The sequence below is a fragment of the Perca fluviatilis genome, chromosome 19 (genome assembly GCF_010015445.1).
Source record: "Perca fluviatilis chromosome 19, GENO_Pfluv_1.0, whole genome shotgun sequence".
Classification (NCBI taxonomy): domain Eukaryota; kingdom Metazoa; phylum Chordata; class Actinopteri; order Perciformes; family Percidae; genus Perca; species Perca fluviatilis.
The window spans coordinates 16,156,430-16,173,260 of NC_053130.1; the positions used below are offsets into that span (position 1 = coordinate 16,156,430).

Genomic DNA, 16,831 nt, shown 5'->3' on the forward strand with positions numbered 1-16,831 from the left:
ACAATCCACCAGCACACAATACACAGTATTTATCAGTCTATATGTCGACAGTCTGCACACAAACACACACATCTTAAAACACAGGTCAGGTATAAAACACTAAGCATGCAGACAAAACTCTACAGGACACGTGAGTCCACATACTTCTGTTTGTCGCGGGCCTCCCGGGTCTTACTGTTGCGGTTCTGCCGGTTGGAGGGCGGGATGGAGTGGACAGAGGAGCTCTTTTTGCTGGAGGAATGGGAGGAGTGGGAAGAGTGGGACAAGTTTGTCCGGGACTGGCCTGCATTGTGGTCGAACTGCATGAGGCAGAATATCAGGTCTGTGGGCACGAGCTCAAACTCATATGGTGGGTTCGTGATCACATACCTGCCCAAAAAACAAATGTTAGACAAGATTAAACTTTTATGATTCTTGTGGGGAAGCAGCAAATAGTGAAGGATACATCAAAGAAAGAAAAGCATATATTGAGTATACTTCATCACTAGAACATTTAAGGAAGGAGCAATATGGATAAATGTATAAGAAAAAAATTATCAAACTTTAAGATGTGTAAAATTTCACAGGTTAAACTTAAGCACTTAATGTACAGAGACAAATTAGAATTTGATATGTAAATATAAACATGCAAATTAATGTGTGAATTATGAAGCAAATTTTTTTTATACAAAATAGAAAATATACTGCAATGTACATATATTCCATTTACAAATAATTAAAGGATTTTGCATCGACATATGCATTATAATGAAAATGAACATAATTAACAAGAGGTAATGTATATTAAATGAAGGATGTGTTTAGATGGATACATATATGTTTATTTAACAGGACATACTTAATTCTGTTTAATATTCAAGAAGCACTTGGAGCGATATTTACTTGACTTACTAATGTACTAATGTACATTTTATATTACTGTATATAACAGGATATTACAGAATATGACCATCATTGTACAGTATATATTGAGTAGCCTACATTTTAGAGTTAATGTTATAGTTCTATCTTCAGTCTATTGTAATTTTATTTTAGTCTATTGTAATAATATTGTAATAACTAGGCCTCAATTCTCACCTACTTAATTTTTTTTGTGATTTATGTGAAGTATTTATTTATTTTTTTTATTATAAGGATCCCCATTAGCTGATGCCTAGACGATCAGCTAGTCCTCCTGGGGTCCAAAACAACATTTAATCAGACAATATTAAAAGATTTCATAACATATACTGAAAAGAAAAGAAATATAATAAATAAATAAATAAATACAACAATATCTGCTTACAAAACTAAATAACAAAGAAGAAAAATTACAATTAAAATTACATGAAAACAATAACAAACCAAGCAAATAGAGAAGTATCTTGAAAACGAAGTTATATATTACAGTATATTACATGGCTAACATTAAGGTAGCTCACATTGAAATAGTAGCTGCTGTAATACTGCACAACTGACCCTTTGGGATGAATAAAGTAATCTATCTATAACCCTAAATATTCAGTGAAAAGTCAAAGGCAGAAATTGTACCGTTTTGTACACGGGCTCGGGCAGTTGAGGTGAGCGTCTCTTAATCTGTAGATTCCAAAACACAGCATGTTGTACGTCTTCAGTGCTTTACAGAATAAATCCCCGTAGCAGCCGCCATCCTGATGAACAACAGAACAACAGAACAACAGAACAAAGACAGCATCAGTGAGTGAGTTGGTTACCCTGAGGATCTGGATCAGTGGCCATAAATGTCATTCTTTGTAAAGTTGAAGTGAAAATTCAATGTTCTGCATTGCTAAGGGTACTTTGCTTAGGAGCGAATACTGACTGTGACAATCAGCAATGTTTTTAAACTATGCCAAAATTCATCCAAGAAAAAAATAAATGACTTCAGTATTGGAAGTTAAGAATAACAATAACAAAAACCTGTAAAAACAAGGTTGGAACCAATTAAACTTGGAATTCATTGTTCTCTCTAAAGCCCTCTTCCCTCTCCACCCACTAAGGCCTGCTTTGCGTGATCACTGTTCTTCACATTGGATTAAGGGCCGCGAGGAGCGGAGGCGGCCAGATGTGTGCTGCTGGGTAGTGCCAAAACGTGTCATCTTTGCTTAAACATCCACTTACCCCCAAGTCGGCAAATGGCCCGTCGTAGAGGGCTAGCTGGGCGACGCGACACCTGTCTCTGTTGGCCAGTGTTTGCGGTGTGCTGTAACCACCTCGCAGGGCGTTCTCCTCAGCCAACAGGCCCTCCAGCTCTGGTGTGGCTCCCCCTGTGACCAGCGTCCGAATCAGCGTGAGGATGTTATCATTAAAGTATGTCTGGGGAGAAGAGGGAGGGGGGATATCAGTGTTATGGGGATATGAGTCACAAGTAGGGATGTGGCAGATGTGGGAAGAAAGTGCAGCCCCTATCATGTCGACCCTCAGCCTGTCTCTTCACATAGAGCTGACTGGGTGGTAAAAAAAAACACCAGGAAAGACTACAGAGAACTCACTGTCTTGTACACCATTCCTGGGATGCCATATTTTCAGTAGCTTTAAAGGCTCAGTTAACCAAAATTACAAAAATCTATTATCATTTACCTCCAGTGGTATGTACCCATGCAAATAGTTTTGGTCTTATTTGCTCCGGTTTTTAGATATCTGTCTTCGAGACATCTGCCTCCACCCATTTAAAACAGATGTGTTTGTTGTATTTCTAACATTGATTAATTATGTTCTAGACATTCAACAGAAACATGCCTTCGCAGGTTTTGCATTTTTGTTGCTTTAGATAATCCAAAGACCTCGCTGTGTAAAGTTTTTATTGGATATCTTTACAACAGAAGCAATAGTCGTGACACAATAGCGTTTTCTGTGGATTATCCAGACAGAGTAACACAATCAAAGAAAGAAATGTTGCTGTTGCATTTTTAAATCTTCACTGTTTCACTGTTACTCTTGAGACAGTTTTATTTAAGATAAGTGATATACTTATTATAAATAAAAACCTTTAGTTATTTACTTTACAAAATCTCATAGAAGGTTAAGGCAAATATGCATACATGTATCAAATTTGAGAGAGACATTGAAACAATGACATTTTGATAACCATACTAGATGTGGGATCATCATGTTAAATAAAACAGGTAGTTCAACTATTCTTTCCTCTGGGAACGCTGACCTACACACTGTATGATGTCTGCTTCTGAAACAACGATTTAACTGCGCTCTGCGGATGTCAGGTTCTCTTGTCCTTCAAGCCGATCACGACCTGATTTTGTTGTGTGTGAAGACAGCCGATGTCACTCGGCAGCCGGGCCAGAGCGGCAGCTCCTCTCCCCGGGCCCCTGACAGGCCTGCAGAGCCTCATGATGGATGAGCACTGTCCATTAGCTGGCTTCACCTCTGACCAGTGCCAGACTACAGCTGACGCCTGCTCTACTCCGCGCTCAGCTCGGCTCTGCACGCCCCTCTAACCCCTCACTCACTGAGAGGGCTGCTGGAATTAAGCCATCACAGCACCAAAGGGAAAACCACAGTTGGGCATGACAGGGGGTGGGGGATGTTTCTTTAGCCTGTTACAGCTAAGCTTGTGTCATCGCCATTACGCTAACCTTCAACACTTACTTTGTTAAAAGATGTAAATAGGCTCTTAAAAGTTGAATACATAATACTTTAGTTGAGAAGTGATGCCACCAATTTACATATTGATGTTAGTGGAGCATGGCATGTTTGATGAATGTACTGTACCATTTCATTTACCAACTTCTGCCTACTTAAAATGACAAAATTGTGCATCAACTCTTTGCTAAGGTTAGCGATTAGCTACTCTTTAATATTAACTACTGATATGTCTGAAATTGTTTTCTTTAGTGAGCATAAACTTGAGTATTTGAAAATAGGTTTCTAATTGAATGTGAAATAACAGAATTGTAGAGTCACCACTACCAAAAAAGCAAAAAGCAATGTTCATTCTGGGGGCACTACCTCCTAAAGTTTTCTCAGGTCCATTTTTCGAGTCTGACTCACTTCAAAGTTGCTCATCCTGATGTTTCTACCAGTGCAACAACATGCAATTATTACCCAGTAGGCACAGCCTCCCTATGTGCTCTGTGTGAAACTCTTAACTTTATCTTTTTGAAATTTTTAATATGACTCTGTTATAGGATCCAAACACGGAAAAATCGAAATTTGTTTGCAAAATGTATAATTTTTAAAAGTGATTTTGAAAAACACAGCGAGTGTAAAGTGTGTTTGAGAACTCACCGCGCTCATCAGGGAGTCGAGTACACTGACAGCGAAGGCGGTGCCGCAGGCGAAGGGCTGAGTGAGATACAGCTCTGTGTCTGGGTCGTCATCATCATCTTGGTCCAGGAACTGAACGTTTGAGTCGTTCACTGAGAGAGGGGAGGGAGGGAGTTAGAGACAGGCAGTGTGAAGAGGCATGGGCCAAACACACACACACACACACACACACACACACACACACACACACACACACACACACACACACACACACACACACACACACACACACACACACACACACACACACACACACCAACACACCTGAGAGTTCTTTGTTTATTACATTTAAAAAGATGTGTATATATATCATGGTAATGTAACAGAAACATCTCCGGTATATGGGTATTGATCCAGGCTTGCAATATAATGCAACATTAGATGCACATTATATTTTGCTTCTAAACTTCTGCACATATTTTTAACGACAAAACATTTCTTCTTCAAACAACTGACGTGATTTTGAATTACCCTTAATTACTGTCGATTACTTTCAGTCAGTTTAAAAATAATCAAAATATGTTCTCTGTAATTTGTTTGGAAGGTGAAAAAGGTGTTTCTGACTTGAGAAAGTATTCAACATTTTGAATATTAAATAATATAATAAATTGAATTTATATAGCGCTTTTCACGAACTCAAAGTCGCTTAAATCTGCTGTATATCACATGCATTTGATACATAAAGACAAACCACAACTTAAGAAAAAAATATTTTGCATACACAGTGATAACCATTGTAGAAGTCCCCAATTCTGAATAAATTATATACTTATTCTGCATTAGCACCTCAGTAGCCACTGTATCTTGATATAAAGTAAAGCAAAAAAACAGACAAATTCTCAAGAGATAGTGACCAGTCTGTGGACTGTGTAACCTGCATATAGGTATTGGTCTTGATTCAATAAATAAGGTAAAAAGTGAGACTTCAACAATGGCTAATATGTCACATTAGAAAACCATGCACTTTGAAATTCATGCTATGTTTTCCAGAGTTTTCCACGATGAATGTGCACATCACATTATCACCTTTATAGAAATACATCTCAAATATTTACCTTTTCCCTGAAAGTCAAATTAAAGCCAGGTGACAACACACTTTTTTTTTTATCTAATGATTAATAATAAGGTCTGCTAAATGAAATAAATTGCAGTGTGAATGAAAACAACCCAAAACTGAAATAACAAATATTTCTTGTCTCTCATGTATGGCATAATTGGTTGATAATTGATTTAAAAACACAAAGTGCTCACGGCGGCAAAGTGCTTGTCTTTTTATCTTAGATTGTGTTTCTAGCAGTATCACATAAGTTTTTGTTTGACTTCCCCGATATCTGAGCTTCAGAAACATGGTCTGGAGGAGAAAAAAAGAAACTGGAAAATACATTTTTAAAATAAATAAACAGCTTAAAAGATGGTTTGATCTTGAGTTTTTTGTTTTGGAAATCTGATTTCTTCCCAGGCTTCCTGTGTGCTGTGGAACAGAAATGTCAGTCACAGAGACAAGGGGCTGATGCAAACAGGCCTGGGCCAAAGGAGTGAATTGGTGTGTGTGTGTGTGTGCGCGTGTGTGTGTGTGTGTGTGTGTGTGTGTGTGTGTGTGTGTGTGTGTGTGTGTGTGTGTGTGTGTGTGTGTGTGTTTGGATCGGGGAACGGGGGTGAGGAGCAGGGGGGTGTTGCTATGAAAACAGCCACAAGGACAGACTGAGCATGATCAAAAGCCTAGCGATGCTCTGCAAACGCAACTGGAGGGGAAAAAAAATACCCCCAAAACAAAACAAAAAAAGAATCATTAAAAAGGGGCCAAAACAAGACAGTCAATTTCAACCAGAACGAAGACTAAAAATGTGTTCAAAGTGAAGCCATGGGAGCAGCGAGGGCCTTGACTGCAGCCAGATAAATCAAGACAAGCTGATGAGGAGCTGAGCAGTGGAGCGAGGGAACAGCGGCAGCAGAGGACAAAGGCTCGGCTTACCCAGCTCTGTTATCATTTGTATGTTGGTTCCACTTTTTTTTTCCTGACTGAGTGAAACCAATGGCAGTAGTTTGCCAGGTTTAGCTAATGGTGATGAGACAGTGCAGGGAAGGGGAGAAATGGTGTCGTTATTGAAACTGTTTCAAAGACTGCAATAAAGGCATTTCGCTGTCTCAGACTACTCGTGTCAACCCAGGGATTTACTCCGATTCATTCATGGTTGTCCAGGATCTAAAAGTAAAGCACCCTGGATTAGAGTGCACAGTAGATACAAAGCCAGAGCTGTCACGCTGCTATACCACTACAACAACAATAAATTATTTCACGGTAAGACAGTGAAAGGGATAAACATAGTCTATAAACACACCTACTTTACACGCCACACAAACAAAATTGATCATGCAACTCAGATGAGCTGGGTTTTTATGTTCCAACTAGACCTTAATCTGCTCCTGGCGCTGTAAACTGAACATATGACAACGTAATTACAGTATGTGGTTCCAGTAAGAAATGCAGCCACTCTCCCCTTTGCACATAACACTGAAGCTTCTAGAGTTTGAGTCGACGAAGGCAACCAACGACTCGAACATGGATAGCATCTAGTTTTGATACGTATGCGGTCAGCAGTCTAATGGGAGAGCCTCTCCGCAGGTAATGGCTGGCCGGGTTACAAGTAACATTAGGTAGCTCCTTTCTCTTTCTGGCCTTTTCTTAGCTGGCCTCATGCTCCATTGCTCCCTAATTGGGTCAGGGGAGACAGAGTAGCCAGTCTCTGGTGCTTTAGAAGGCCCCTCAGAGATCTGAAAGTTTCATGAGTCCCCACCACCAGTGGGAATACAGCCACTGCCATTGTTATTAATAAATGAACCCATTTTGCAACCAAGGCAGTTTTTTTTCACTCTCTTCCCTTTTTTTCCTCTCTCACCCTCTCCATCAGGCTAGGTTTCTCTTGTGCATTAGTGGACAAATTGCAGGAGATGTAGCAATAGTCCTCACAATGTCTGTCTGACATCCTCAAGTTACAGTTGTCCACATTGTCCTCAGCAAAGATGTTTTTTCCAGTCCTTTCAGCTAACATTATCACCACTTGAAAAAAGCTATCCAGATGGAATCATTCACAAATATGAACATGAGTTGGGCAAAGCTACCAGCGCCATGAAAGTGAACAAAAATTCCACACCACGCATTCCCCAAGTTCATTTGACTTTGAATGAGTTGGAACTTTTGGTAGCAGCATGATGTCTAAATCTTGGATTATTAGCACTATGAGTCTTCGTCTGCCCATGAGTAATGAGTTGAACTGAGGTTATTGGGTATGTCATGCAGTATTCGCATTTGAGGTAGGTGTAAACAGCTTTACCTAGCTCTGTGATGATGGGGATGTTGGATCCGGTGGTGACGGAAGCCTGACGCACAAAGCCATGTACTGGACTGCTGTCTGGAGATGACCTGTCCATTCCAGGAGGCGTGAAACCTGAACACCACAAACAGATTTATAGAAATCAGCAAATAACAAATAGAGTAAAACGCTGAAATGGCAGTTGCTGAGAACTGCTAAGCTAGTTAGCTCAAGCAGGAGTTAAGATGGGTTTTTTCCTCATCATGATTGAATTTAGTTAACGGCTTCATTTAGTTATGTGGAATGACTGACTGAGTACCAAGGTGTAAGTTCATCATAATGGATATTTTTCAAAATAACAGCAATTTTAGTTGTATCTTTAGCTAAGGCTAGCTGCGGCTAACTCATGAGCTAGCTTTAATCGGATGTAGCTGACTTGTTGTTTGGTACCCTTCTGCAAATCTGACATGCTGTTTCTCAGAAATTATGCATTTCCTATGGCAGAATAATTGGTAAAACTGAATAATTGGTAAAACAATAAGTCAGATTCTGGTCGTAAATGTTTTTCTTTTTGTATATTACTGCATTTTCTAGGTAAAGGAAAATACAATCCAAGCAAAAACCTGCATGTCTCATAAGGGTGTTTACTGCACATGTATTATAAGCATGAGGATATGAACTGGAACTCCGTATCAATACCATTATACAAAGTGCATGTCAGCTCACTCAGCATGAAGTCGTTAATGTGCGCTTTCTGTGTCATTCAAATGTGTGGATTGACAGAAAAAAGAGGAAGATGGAGGAGAAGGCTAAGTAAACAAGGCACCTGCCTAAAAATTGCAATACGGATACTGTGCTTTTAGGGGTCAGCTAAGACATATTTAGCATTCACATCCCTCCATCAACTTGCAGACATAAATTTTATATGTTGTTCATTTTGTTACAATAAAATTGGTGAAGTGGATCCTGAAAACCTTTTATCGGAAATGGTGTGGCTCGGGTCCATGAAATACAAGTGCAAGTGACAGGAGTATGAATTCACATGACTTCACATTTTTGCATTTCCTCAAAGTGACAAGTAAACACCTTAAATCTGTAATGCTATATGCATAATGCATCAACTGTGTTTTGACATCCATCATTTAGTGCTGACTACAGCAAAATGCCAGCTTATAGTGCCACCACCAAGGAAACATAATGCAGGGAATATATTCAGGTCACAAAGTTTTAAAAGGATTGCAGATTCTCCACATATGTGAGAGTGTATGTGCATTTCCTGTGAAGAAACTCAATGAGCTGCTTACATTACAAAAGAGATCTTCCAGCCCTTTGCAATAGATAAGACACCAAATAGTTTAGTACACAGCTGGAAGCTCACACTGAGCTGAAGCATGGATAATCATAACTCTTGTTATACCAATTATTGATCTTGGAAATAGCAGAGGTTTGACACTTCGAGTCATTCAGGGAGCATGAGCTCAGACAGTGGGAACATCATTTTGTCGATGTCCATAAAGGATGATGTTTACTCCACTGGAGAGTGACAGCAAGTTTTTTGGATGCAGCCTTTAAAACACTGCACTTATTGTATCATAGTGAAAATGAAGAAGTACAGAGCACTAAAAGAACAGCTTCCGTTTTGTGTGTACAGTGACTCTTGGTAACAACAGCGATACATAAGGCCTGCTGCTGAGCTGCTTTCAAAACCTGTTACATGTAGGTTACAAACAGCTCAAAAGTTACAATGTGAGCTGGTGAGCTCCAAACAGAGAGCTGTATATTTTCCTAAGACGGAGCCAGAGTACTGCAAAACCAGAAGACTTTATGTTAATGACAGATAAAATATTCCTGTTTCTCTTTATGCAATTAAACCTTAAGATTTATACAACTATGCTGCTTTAATCCTCTTAATTAAGGAAATATAAAAAAAATATTATTATCGGTATTTACTTGTTATTTAACATTTAGGTTAATTAACACATTATTTCCTTATTGCCTAAAATAGAGAAGCCAGAGTCTGAACACCACCTTGATCACACACACTACCCTACGTCTCCTCTTCTGGTTGGCTGTTGCTACTGTGAGGCTGTAACCTTATCTTTTCAGCTACAATGTACAATAGACAAGTGAGATCTGGGTTACATATCCCCTTATCCCTGTAGCCCCCCGGGCGCAGATATGCTCTGTTGTTGACTACATGCTACAGCAGCCGTGAGAAGCTCTCCCCCAGGAAAGCACATGTTTACTTATTCATTTGCACCTTTTTTTAAATTCCACAGACAGTGTCTGAATGGGAGCATCGCTAGGAGGAAGGAATCCCCAAAGCATTACCTATGATACAATAGTAGTGTCTGGGTATGTGCGTGTGTTTCCTTGTGTATGCATGATTGCATGTCACTATGGTGTGTGTGTTTTCTAAAGTGAAGTATTTATCACTGAAATGGGTGGTTGATGTAAGACCTAATTATTGATGACAATAGGTTCCATCCATCGACCCTGGGAGAGGCTAGTGGGCTTCCACATTGAGGCGGCTTTCTGTGAATACTGCTCCCCAGAGCAGCATGCTTTAAGATTTACCCTTGCTTATTGTTCCTCAGTGGCACTACTATCGACAGCACATCACTCACTCAAGGCTGGAGAAATAACAGAATTGGCATTCTCCTAAAACATGTGGAAGTGCTCTGCACTAAAAGATAATGGCCTCTTGGACCTTCAACTTTGATTTGTATTTACAACAGTCGATGTGGTGGCACTAAATAGTACTGAGCCCAAGGCATGTCGTGCCTTCTGGGCTAATCATAAACTGAGGATTACCTGTTTGTTGAGGATGTGCGTGGATAGAAAGTGTTGGCATGGATGTGTGTGTGTGTGTGTGTGTGTGTGTGTTATGTGCGCGAACACACAAGCACGAAGGTGTGTGCGTGCATGTGTCGCAGTTTTGTTGTGACTAATGAGGAGCAGCTGAATTGGCCTGCCTGGTGATTTGTACTAGCTGCTTAATGATGATGAGGCCTGATGGGATGCCAGGTTCGTGTGTTTGTCTGCAAACATCAACAATCTGTTCCAAACAATCTGCCAGACACCAGATCAGGGGGAACAACATCAAATGACACAGTCATGTTGATTACATCATTAAAAAGTATTATCAAGGAGTTTTAGCAGCATGTAATTACCAGGGACAAGACTGAAATCATCAGAAAATGATTAGTAGTAAACACTCTTCAGAGGCCTGATGAAGCAATCAACACAATGTTTTGTGTGGGAACTTCTTCAGGAGTACAGTAAAGTCCGTTTATAGATGCCACTTACGTACAGAGTATTTCAATTAAGAGCAGACTCTGTGCCTGACAATCTACACCCATCGCTCCTGTGTGGCCTTCTCCCCCCGCTTTTCATCTTTGACTACTGCCTTCCCTCCCTGCCACAACCTGTCCCCTTTGTGCAACAGTGCACATGGAGTGTAATAGGACGTTCTTTACCTTGGGAATTAGCCTGTAAGACCCCGATGCTGTCATCAAACTGCATAGATTTGATGTTGAGTGATGCCAAGATGCATTCCTTATCCTGCAGTGAGGTATCTTCGATATTGTTCTGATTGGCTGACAGTATAACGCACATGTCGCAGAGGTTGATGTTGACAGCCCTTAAATCTGCCCGACTTAATGGCGTACCCTTCGGGGTGAGGAGAACATAGAGAAAGAGCAAGACATAGAGAGAGGGAAAGCAAAATGCAGAGAACAGACAGACATGGGGGAGAGAAAAACAAATTTCAGAAGTGAGCGGAGTGGAGCTTTGGGAAATTAGTTAACAAGTATTCTTGTTTTGAGGCGATGACATTCCACTGATCTCACTGGGCATTGGAGAATCAGAGACATGGACTAATCTAAAGGCTAGCCTGCGCTGAGGGCTGTGTTTGGGATTCTCCTCTGATCATCATTCAAGCCAGGCCTAACAAGCTCTCAGGCAGCAAGGCACGCCATTTGTGATGGGCACTGCAGCTGCAACACACATAAACTCCATTTTGGTTGTGCAGAATGTGTCACTGCGCTGGATGAGGGGGGATGACTACACTCTCATGGAGTGATCATTCAATTGAGTATTGTGAGATCAAATCAAACTGACAATCCTTCTCAGGATTTCAATGTGCATGGAAGTCAAAATGTCAATGCCTTGTTAGTTAAACAGAGATTCTGGGTTGAATGCATCTTCTATGGCAATGAACTGGTACACTTACAGGTAAGATGGAGACCTTGGGGAAGTTGTGTAAAGTCTCCCACTCTCTCCGCAGGTAATCCAGCGAGCCCACAAAAACAATAGGCTTTAGCTCGTGGTAATGGAAGTTGCTGGCTCTTAAAGGCATCACCAAGTTTCGCAGCCCCACTAAAGCGGACGTGACATCCCCAAATATACAGACCACCACATGGCCGCTCAGCACTGTCATGGAGGCTTCACTCCGGGTCTGCAGGGAACAGAGGGATACAGGGGAGGGGGAGAAAAGCAGAGAGAGAGGGATGAGGAGGAGTGCAGATAGAGAAGAAAGGAAGAGACACACAGAGACAAACAGAATTATAGAAAGAAATGAGTGTTGCTAACAGAAAACAGGTTAATGTGCATGACGTTAGTCTGAAATTAGTCAGAAGTCTGTTTTAAACTGTTATAAACTCATTTTAAATAGTTTGTTAACCAAGTATTTAGCTGAATTATATATGTACTCCACAACAAAAGCAAATCTACTAACAGGTCTTACTATTTACTGTAAACAAACTAAAGTTTGGTTAACCACTATTCTGTTTATAAGCAGTTTATTAGATAATCAGAACTAGGAAGTTCACAGAACAAAAACATAACGTGGCCTTTTTTCAAAGGGCAACTGATTCAATCAGGCTGGATGCAGTTTGTAAGATTTTAGGCACATTCAGTATTCAGAGTAGGACCCTGTCATGAATCAGAGAAGTATAAATAAACAAAGCTCCTCTATTGTATGATGTTCGTGTTGAAAAAGAACGCCCTGCTTTCAAGATCTGTCGCTTGTCGCGGCCACTTGATGTGCATTCGATGCAAGTTTGAGTGTATGTTAAGTAAACTAAATGCTCCTATGATCCCAGTTGGTTTGAAACTAAAACTGTATCATTGTTTATTGGAGATATAAGGTAAAACTAAGAGCATCAAGGGACCAGACCACTGCTGTAATTGTGCACATACTCTCAGCTAGTTGCCTGATCGGGTGGATTAAATGTTTTCAAGTATCTACATGTCCAGAACCTTTTTTATTGGCCAAACTCAAACATCCCTCAGACCCCCTTAAACTAATTAACAGCAACAAATGTTCTTAAATGTCAACTATATAGATGGCTGCGCCTTCTATTTTATATTTGATTTGGGCAGGATTAACTCAGCCCTAACAAACTGTGCACTAACATAAATGCTTACAAACTGCTTTGTTAAAACATCTAAGCAAACCCATGCGTGAGGTGTTGAAATGCTGTTCACAGATCCTTGGTGGATAAATAAAAAAAAAAACAATAAACTCACCTTGAACAACAGAGAGGCAGTGAGAGAAATTTCAATACATATTAGCATGTGATTGTGTTACTACAATATTGAGGGGAAACTTTGGCTCCTGAGCATACTTACTTTAACTCAGTTTTTTTTGTTGTTGTTGCATATTCTATTATATTTTAGAGGTTTTGCAGTTACACGGATTCATGTCCCACTCACCAGGATAACTTTTTCGATTTCCTTTGACGGGCACCAGTGAAACATCCCCGTCGAGTCATACCTCTTCACGTTCATGTCCATGCTCTCAATTTGTTCATTTCCAGGAATTTGAAGGGGGTCGTGTCGACTGGAAAAAAACAGAGCAATTTATTAACATTTTGACCATTTCGCGAAATGACTGCAACCATGGTGGTAACATGAAAGAGGCAAAATACCACCTGGGTTTCTTGAGATCTATGCTGTCTATTCATACAATGTATCAAAAGTCCGTCACACTCTGAGAGTGTTAGACTTTCTACTGCACCACATACTATAGGTCCCATAAATACTATATCATTCCTCCATTCCTTCTTGTCCTTGATGTCAAGCCATCAGAAAACTCAAAGACCCTGTGCTTGCAGTGGTGCGGTGCAGAGAACCGCAAGACTTGAGTGCTACTGACTGAATAGCACGACAACACAAGGCCAATTACCCGCTTTTACCCTCTCTTCCAGCTCCTGACACCATGCGGCGCAAATAGTAAAAGCTCCAACAGGCTCACACTTTAAATATTTCAGGAATTTGCCCAATCACATTTTGCTTTCCCAACTGATGGCCATTAATGTTTCAACATCATGTCACAACCAAACAGGCTAATCCACAGCATTGGGCTGCTGAGTTTTATCCGGTGTAACACTGACCATGAAAGGGCTCCTGTCAGTCCTGTTATACCGCTTCTCTTGTTCTCGCATTTATACTACGAGACGTGTTCTCACAGTTCCTCTAAAGGCAATCCATAAAATGTCATCCAAATCACTGAGTCAGGATTAACTGCAGAAATTTAGTGCTGTTCCTCATTACACTGCTAGTTTAACGGGATTGCAAATGTAATTTATTTACAATTCAACCCAAATAATGAAACCCTTGGTTAAAACAGCACTATACAGACTCCAAAAAAACAGGGACCTGCAAAAAGACATTTGAGTAATATGGGAGAAAACATCTCAAGAATTTGACATACATCTCTCTCAGTATCACTATCTCTATCCTCTATCAACACTGTCATTCACTGACAAGGCTTTGATGTTGCCTTTTCCTTCAGCCTGCATACCAATGCAGGAAAATTTAAAGTTAAAAAAGCTGTCAATTAGCCACCCTCTCTCTCCACCTCTCCTTCCTCTATCAGTTAGTGCAGGTGATAATAACACTGACAGCATTTAGTGTTTTTACACTCAGCCTGAATCTTTCATCCAGAGCCGCGTGTTGCGCCAATCAACTCCACAGAGCCCCCGTCACTTCAATCTGCTCAGCTCTGCTGGCCTCCACACAGGGGCTGACTGGCGCATGCAGACGGGCTGCCGCTCCAGCTCTCTCTGCCAAGACAGCTATCTTTCACAGAGCTGTCAGCGGTGTGACTGGCAGCCTGTCACTGGCTCCACACACCTCCTTCTCCCTCTGCCTTCTTCCTGCCTCGGGTTGAACCAACCACAAGACTCGGGGAGAGAAGACATGACATCTGTGCCACAGTGCCACGCCCAAGAGATACGGATGATACTGTGACATCTTATGCGATTGGATGCATGTCGTCAGTCATGACCCGTCAAAAAGGTTTGTGGAAATGGTGTTAATGCCATGGTGGCAATGCAGCTCGTTAGCACAGTGACACGTCAGATTGGCAAATGGGAAATTAATAACAGCCAGGCTAGGATGGGTCAGCTAGGATGCAAAATATGATTAAATGTCACCCTCAGTGTTTAAAAAAAATACACATATATTATATGTATATTAAATATATATTTGTAAATACATTTCAAAACTATGTAATTTCTACCTTTAATTTAATTTATAAAGTGTATCCTTATTAGAAGTTTCCCAGTTCAGATTGCAAAGCAAACATTTTCCCTGGGTGACATACAGTATTTTATCTTTTGCACTTTTATATAGGACAAATATTTCCCTCACAGCATGTCTCACTCCAGTGTCTCACTATCTCTCTTTCTTCCTCCCTCCATCAGTATATATTTCAAACAGAGTTGAGTTATTCCAATGTATCACTCTGCAGTCACAAGCTGGGGATGGGCGTGCTCCCCCAATCCCTCTCTGCCAGACTACGAAGGCAGCCTCTTGCTTTGAAAATTTCCCCCATCATGCAAACTGACAAAGGCATGCTTTTCAAAAGCCCACAGCCAATCTGTTGATCATTATTTATTTACAAAGGCCTTCAGGCTGCAACTCCTGTAAAAACCATACTTGATACGTATGCTCGCTCTCTTGCTAGCTCTCTACTGAGTTTTTCCCCCTCCTTGCTTGTAGAATAAAGTATCCCTAAGGCTACCTCAAACAATCACTTTTCATTGTGCATAAAATCCACCTTGTAAAGCGCAACTGTTTAATATATATAGTGTTATATGTTGACAGGGGCAGCTGTGAAGGGGCTGTGGACTGTGATGGGTAATTTGATGTTTTGCTGAGGGCTAAGACTGGGAAAAAGAATCTACACCTATAACAGAGGACCTGTCATCCCAGTACCCAAGAGCCAGCAGAATACAGAAGCACCCCTAAAGCATAGAAAACTTTGACACCGCTTTGAAGCGTTTTCAAAACTGAGTAAATAACTCGCAAGAATTATTATTACTGCGAGATCAAAGCAAAGATGCATATATTACATGGCAAACAGGGACCATCTCCTAAGCAAAAAAGGAAGAGAAGAAAAGGTTTTGTGCAAACTAAACAGCCTATTAAACAAGCAGTTAGCTGGAAATGTGCCAATGTCTAGTTGTTTTGTAGCAGTTTTCTCCCTCTGAGCAAGGGCATCTAAAATGATGCTCTGTTCCAAACTAGACTGAAGGGTATGACTCTGTGTTGGGCTAATGGTTCGGCAAGTGTGAAGGCTTATTAAATGCTTGTTTTGTGGAGAACTGAGGGGGAGGCCGACAAGTACGGACAAAAATCACATAGGCATGTGAGTGCAGAAAGAGGAACTCTGCCTAAGGGAAGCTAGCAGGACCAAGATACAAAGAACTCGAGTAGAATGTAAGGAAAATACACAACAGTGCAATAATAACCAAAAACAAAATGCAAAAATAGATTTAAACATTAAAAGATAGAAAATAAAACTATTTAATATTATATTATATTTTGTATGTGCATATTACTCTTATTTACAGAAACTACGTATAAATAATGGAATTTTTGTTTTTAGAGATTCATATTCCATACAAAAAAATATGTTTTTGAGATATTTATTTTCCCACACAATTCAGATACAGGAGTTTCTACTGCAGTGCAGCTGTACTGCGTACCTTCTAACAGTGACAAGGGTGTGTGACAAAAAACACACAGCTCTCTTTTTAGAATTTCCTATTGTAAAGTCATAGAATTGACAACCATAACATATACTCTCATTAAGAGTAGGGCAGCGTAGCTATGAGTGTTCCTGTCCTGTTAGATCTTCCCCACCATGCCTTTATCCTGCCGTCCCAATCTGCACAGCTCGGCCTCCCGTATTTTCCACTCTGTCGTGTTTCTAACCCTGCCTCACA

The 16,831-nt window shown here is 40.5% G+C and overlaps 1 protein-coding gene across 26 annotated transcripts in view; it reads right to left on the reverse strand.

The window, feature by feature from the left end:
• Nucleotides 1-16,831, reverse strand: part of kcnma1a (potassium large conductance calcium-activated channel, subfamily M, alpha member 1a) — a 145,069-nt gene that overhangs the window by 7,882 nt on the left and 120,356 nt on the right. For 22 of the 26 annotated variants that reach the window (XM_039782964.1, XM_039782963.1, XM_039782974.1 and 19 more), the window contains 8 exons: nucleotides 13,311-13,437; nucleotides 11,827-12,051; nucleotides 11,072-11,264; nucleotides 7,614-7,727; nucleotides 4,243-4,373; nucleotides 2,119-2,313; nucleotides 1,531-1,649; nucleotides 145-369 (listed from right to left, as the gene is read on the reverse strand). In XM_039782964.1, the coding sequence (XP_039638898.1) occupies nucleotides 145-369; nucleotides 1,531-1,649; nucleotides 2,119-2,313; nucleotides 4,243-4,373; nucleotides 7,614-7,727; nucleotides 11,072-11,264; nucleotides 11,827-12,051; nucleotides 13,311-13,437 (1,329 nt within the window). Of the gene's footprint in view, nucleotides 1-144; nucleotides 370-1,530; nucleotides 1,650-2,118; nucleotides 2,314-4,242; nucleotides 4,374-6,253; nucleotides 6,338-7,613; nucleotides 7,728-11,071; nucleotides 11,265-11,826; nucleotides 12,052-13,310; nucleotides 13,438-16,831 lie in introns of all 26 variants that reach the window. The other 4 variants (XM_039782987.1, XM_039782986.1, XM_039782989.1 and 1 more) reach the window with 1 other exon arrangement.